This window comes from Pollachius pollachius, assembly GCF_949987615.1.
Source record: "Pollachius pollachius genome assembly, chromosome: 9".
Classification (NCBI taxonomy): Eukaryota; Metazoa; Chordata; class Actinopteri; order Gadiformes; family Gadidae; genus Pollachius; species Pollachius pollachius.
This window is the reverse complement of record NC_136942.1, coordinates 7,538,523-7,544,522: the sequence shown is the minus strand read 5'-3', so window position 1 is coordinate 7,544,522 and position 6,000 is coordinate 7,538,523. Positions and strand designations below refer to the sequence as shown.

Below are 6,000 nucleotides of genomic sequence, written 5' to 3'. Positions count from 1 at the left end.
TCTCGCCGGACCCAGGAGGTAGTATGTTCCCCATTAGGGCTCTTCATCTGATAAAGTGTGAGTGCAAGTGAGAAGGCGGAGGGTGGCGCCCGTGATCAATACCCGACGGCTCACTTCATCAGACCGGGGGGGGGTGGGGGTGGGGGGGGGGGGGGGGGGGGCGTTCACTGACGTTGACATCGCCGTGCCTTGATGAATCACCGTCGACGCTGCTGCGGTTCCTCTCCAGCTCCACCGCCGTGTCTTGGCGTGCGCTAGGGTAGGGGCTTGAACTGCACCGCCGTCAGGAAGCGTGGTTCATCGCCGCCGGCTCGGCCGTCGCCCCGTCGTCCATCTGAGACGTTGATTACCTCTGTATCTGCATTTCTGTTTGCTCCACATGCTGCACAGCGCGCTCTTCTCTTCTCACGAGCGGACCTGATGTCAAAGCCATTCCGTTGGAGGGGAATCGCCATCTGCTGTCCAACGCTGAACACTACAGCACAGACCAAGTGGCGGCACACTGGAGGGGGGTGGTGGTGGTGGTTGTGGGAGGGTGGGGGGGGGGGGGGGGGGCGAGGGCGTAGGGTTGGGGATGGGGGGATGTGTAAGTTCAGGACGGTTGGGGGGCTTGATAAAAACAAGCTGCTCTCCGTTTTGCGGTTTTTATCCCCCGAAAGTCTCCTCGGTTTCCATGAGCACAGCTGAATGTTTTTAGAGGTTCTTACCCCCGCACGGGACACGCTGGGACACTCAGGGGCACTGGAGACGAAGCAGGCCCCCCTCTCCTGAAGACAGTACCCCGTACTACACTCCGGGCCTTGTGTGCAGCTGGTGGGGATGACACGAGAGGCGCATGGCTTTCCCGGCTCTCTTGCTGGGGAGAGCTGAGAGCTGAGAGCTGAGGGTCGTGGGTCTGGCCTGACTCAGGGACCTGGAGGAACCCAATGCCAACCGAACTGGCAGGGGATCACAGGTAGCGGGGCCGGCCCGATGCCACGGGCGTTGTTCGAGGCAGCGCCGTGTGTTTTGTTTTTATACGGGGATGTCACGAGATGACGCCTCGGTTTCTCCTGAAGTAACCGTACTCGGTGAACTCTGTAAACTGCTACTTCTGCTTCCTAACTCTGGTTAGATCAAAACAGAGAAAACAATACGTGCGTTGGAGTTAACGGTGATCCGTGCTTTGCGTGTGGTTTTGTTGTAGACGGTGTACTGGTAGAATACTGCAGGTTTTTTAAGTGGAGTGCATTCTGTGGATAGGAGTGTCAGGACAGTAGACCAGTTTGTTCCTGTAGTGAGGAGCCTACAGGGTTCCTTGTGTTGACTCATGCTGCGTTGCTGCTGTTCCTCAACGTTCAGACCTCCAGGAAGGCCGGTCCCACCGTCATTACTCGTAGCCTATGCATCCCGACTCATGTGGGGAAAAACAGATTCGTTTTCACATGAGGATCCTGCTCTCGGTGTGGGTGGGTTTTTCCTCCGGTCCAATCTGTGGTCTTTCGATCCCGTGCCATCCTTCAATAAATGCCTGTCAGCTCTGAGAAAAACATCATCCCAGGGCCCCTTGTCCCTCCTATGGTGCCATCCAAACTGTTCCACAATTAGCTCCTTAACCGCTTAATAACACCAGTTAACACCGTATCTCTCTCTAACCGAAGGTTTCTGTTCAGGCAGCCTGTTCGTCGAACTCCGAGGCTCGCACACAACGCGGTGTCCATGGTCTCCATTAGGCTCGTAAAGATAACCGGTGATGGCAGTCGCTTGACGGATGGCACCGGCCGAGCTGCGTGCCTCGCGGCCGCTCACAGAGTGATCTGACAGCTGGCAGGCACGGAGACAGGAGCGTAACCACTCTGATGGGTACCAGCTTGCACAGACAGCCGGTAACCAGAACATTCTTCAGACGTTGCATGTTCCAATGGAGTCACATCATCGCCTCATTAGGGCCCCAGCGTCGTCTTCCCAGAAGTGTGCGTGCTTGAAAACAAATTTGGAACAAAACAAATTGTAGGCCTACCCCTTGATTATGTTGTGTGATAAATTCGACGGGTTTGGATGTAGGCGCGCACGTCATGCGTGGCTACTGTTGTCAGTTGGCATTTTAATGGCATTTTAAAGTTCTGACGACCTCTTCTGGCGGAACTATGTACATGCATGAACAGGGCTGAATGTACGAGACCTGACAAGAATTGTTTTTAACATTATCTTTTCTCGATATAAGCAACCCCATTGTCGTCAAAGCTGTATGTGAAATATAAATGAACGTGTTGGGATTACAAAAGGACACATGTATACGTTTATTTGTTCTATTTCTTATAACAAATCACAGATTATGTATCCAAAATGTATTGGCACGTGTAAATCTGTTTTCATTACAAAAACCATTAGTGGAAATATCCAAATGAATAACATTGATATTGCAATTATTCCCTAGGTCACTAGAGAGCATCAAACAGTTTAACCTGGCAATATAATACAATCATTCAGATTTTATTATAAATATATCAAAACCCCTTTTGTAATTTCATCCACAAGAAGTGATTTTTGTAACAGTGTTTGACCATTGCAGTAATCGATGGATTAATTGTATTTATCCACTCTACATTTCTAGTCTCTGCAAACATGACTTATTGCATATTGATTGTTTTCTGGTTCTCTGTGCTGGTATGACCTTCCATCGTCTACACCTACTGCAGAACAGTCCAGTCATAGCTAGACGTAATCATTTCACACGTAGATGAGATGCATTACGTGGTGGGCTCATCAGTGTAACAGTCGGTGTAAAAAAATGTTGATTTTGACGTCAACCAAAGGGGAGGAAAGGATAATGTCGCCTTCTTGTGGATAAGAAAATCTCCTCTGAGTCTCTAGACCATACTATGACTGTTGTGTTTGGTCCATTCGAAAATGTCCTGCTCGCACACAACGTCCGAGTTGATGAGCAGGTAGCGGTCGCCCACGCAGAAGTGCTTCTGACAGGCGGCGCACTTGAAGCACTCCAGGTGGTACACCTTGTCGCGTACACGCATGGTCATCTCAAACGCTCGGATCCTTTTCTCGCAGGATGCGCACAGGCCGTCCTGACCGAAAAGCCTGTTGGGGAGAAAGGACAGAAACGTGTATTTGGTTTGTGAAAGAGAAGCACTACACCGCCAAAACTTTTGTATGATCTTCCGCTTCTGGAACTACACGTGCGCCCTCTGCTGGTGTAAAAAAAGACATGTGTTTGCAAACGCAACGTTTTGCACATCTGGAGAGTTGATGAACAAGAGTTTATAGGGAATCTACCACTGATCACTTGTGATAGCATCCCAATACAAAATGATTTATACACTTACAGTTATTCCATTTTATACACAACAAATGTGTGGTCATGAACCAGAACGTGTTTCACTATTTTCTACCCCTTTATTACTTAATTTAGTCTGCTACATGTAAAGTGTGTACTTAGCTATCGTATAATACCCATGAATTGGACTATAATAGCTTCTGAATTTCTCCTTCTTGGAGTATGAGACCACTGCAGCAGCGACCCCTCGTCCACGGAGCCCGTGGACGAGGGACCCTTAGAGCAGGACCTCTGGGGGGAGACAGCTTAGAGCCGGGGCCGAACACCAGGAACCCAATGGGCGAAAATCACACCTTCTTCCCTGTTTCTTTAAGTAGATGTTCGACCGAATACAAACAGCAGCTGGATGAAGCTTTCAGGGGCGGGGGTTTCAATATCTGTATTCTGGCAGTGGAGAGTCTACACAGTGTGCACGACACAAACGCGAAGCTGAACAACGACAAGCGCCATGTTCACCCAAATTTGACCTCGTCTCCCTCCAGACTTCAGACGCTAACCTGAACCCCGACCCAGGAGACCGGCCTGGGGCTCACCTGAGGTAGTCCCTCCGACACAGCTTCCTCCCCAGCTTGTAGTACAGCCGGCGGCCCACCTCGCCCAGCCGGCAGCCGCACAGGTCGCAGCTCAGGCAGTCCTCGTGCCAGTACTGCTCGATGGCCTTCAGGAAGAAGCGGTCGCCGATGCTCTGCTGACAGCCACCGCAGGTGAGCAGCGACGGCGGCATCTGGAGGACCTCGTCCACGGGCTCCCTGGGGGGGGGGGGGGGGGGGGGGGGGGACTCTGAGTAGCTGTAGGATGCTGCAGTGGCCTCATACTCCAAGAAGGAGAAATTCAGAAGCTATTATAGTCCAATTCATGGGTATTATACGATAGCTAAGTACACTCTTTACATGTAGCAGACTCAATTAAGCAATAAAGGGATAGAAAACAGTGGAACACGTTCTGGTTCATGACCACACGTTTGTTGTGCCAATGTCACAGTTAATCAGGAATTTATCATCACCGAGGCTGACGGTTCTGTACATTGGCCCAAATAATGTGAAGCTTAACCATGTTCATGAAATCAAGTTCTCCAAATTTCGTAGAATAACCATCATGCTTGATATAGTTATGCCTTAGTAATAAGTTGGCTAAAGTTGGTATCTGTAGTAAACGACCACTTGAGGGAACCATTTCATCGTGTTCAGTTAAGCACTAGCTTTAGCTCTCAGAGATCTCTCAGACAAAGGCTAGAAGATAATAGGCATACAAACAAAAATGTTAAATATTTGCAAGGCAAATGCAAAGCAGATTAAATATTTGCCAATGGCTTATTTCCATCCTCAGTTCTCATGTCCCCTATTTTTAAGTCAAATGTTGGAAACTTTATGCATTGCCTGAAATGATACTTGATGTGGGTAAAAACTAAATAGTTTTTAATGCCTTGCAATTGTGCTTGGCACTTGTTTCTATGAACATATTTACTGTACCGACAGCGATATATTGTTTCTTTTGTTCTGACAGATACATTTATTATAAGTCGCTTTGGATAAAAGCATCTGCTCAATGCTGCTGCAATAAACCTGCAGCAGCCCTGTTCTCATGAAGTGCATGCATGGCTAAAGACGCTGTGGCCAAGAACAGGATAGGCCTACTTACTCGTTTGCTTCCATCGTCTTTCTCTCTATCGTGGATGACATTGTTCCAGAATGAAGCAAAAAACAAACTATCCGATTTCGATGAAGCGCACGTCTCAGATTCCAACAGTCAACTCTTATCTGCGGGGTGTGAGTGCTCAGTGGGCGGCGGCAGACTGAGACGTCCCACGACCGTCACCGCACCTGTTCAAACGCCCGCTAAACGCAACTTCACCCTGTGTCTGTCGTTAAATAATATTAGTTCATTGAGTGTCCCGGGTGGACCGTGTCACAGCACAAGGTTAAACTTGGTCGGCTGTGATGCTGTATCCCAAACGGATGACGGAGGTCGTTTCCCGAGCCAATAAAGCGTGATCACTTGAACCATCCAAGCGGAGCCCAATAGTATATCCAACAGCGACTTTAAAACTATGTTGATCCTTCACGTCCATTTAATCCGATTAAAAAAGACCACTTGCGTAGACCTTATTTTCAGGGCGTCTCTGTCTTCCCCAAACCCCAGTTGCCTGCAGAAGGGCAATTTAAGAGACGATCGCCGTTATTGTGCAGCATCGCGTTTAAATACGCACATCCCCCCCCGCCCCCCCCTTTGGCCCCTGCTTTCGTTTCCCTCTTCCTGCTCACGACTGTTTGACAATGGGAGGAAATTGTTCTTAAAGCGACAGATAACGACAAGCGGGGTGCACGACTCGCTCGTTCACGCGAGTGAACTCAGTCGTGAGCAGAACGCATGGGGCTGGCATTGTGCTCTAACATGTGGTCAACACAGGATTAAAATGGGCATTTCAGATGTGTTTTTTTGACCCTTACACATAGATTATAGGCTACAAGAGACGAAAAAGTCTTTACATTTGCAACATTTACCCTTAAATGACAAATGAACTGAAGACAAGGGGGTGGGGGGGTGGATCATAAAGGAAGTGTAGGCCTGAACCTCATTGTATTAAACTTGTATAAACAACAACTCTAAGCAGTTTGTACCGTTCCTATCATCACGGGCCAGGAGCCTTGGGGCTGCATGTCGGAGGGAAA

General features: G+C 48.9%; 1 protein-coding gene across 1 annotated transcript; it reads right to left on the bottom strand.

Annotated features, from left to right (window-relative positions):
- Window positions 1-2,304: 2,304 nt before the first annotated feature.
- lmo2 (LIM domain only 2 (rhombotin-like 1)) lies at window positions 2,305-5,524 on the bottom strand. The gene is made up of 3 exons (XM_079743878.1): window positions 4,970-5,524; window positions 3,865-4,080; window positions 2,305-3,075 (listed from the first exon to the last, which is right to left on the bottom strand). Exons 1-3 carry the CDS (start codon window positions 5,008-5,010, stop codon window positions 2,850-2,852), a joined length of 483 nt encoding a protein of 160 aa, XP_079600004.1. The 5' UTR covers window positions 5,011-5,524; the 3' UTR covers window positions 2,305-2,849.
- Window positions 5,525-6,000: the final 476 nt, after the last annotated feature.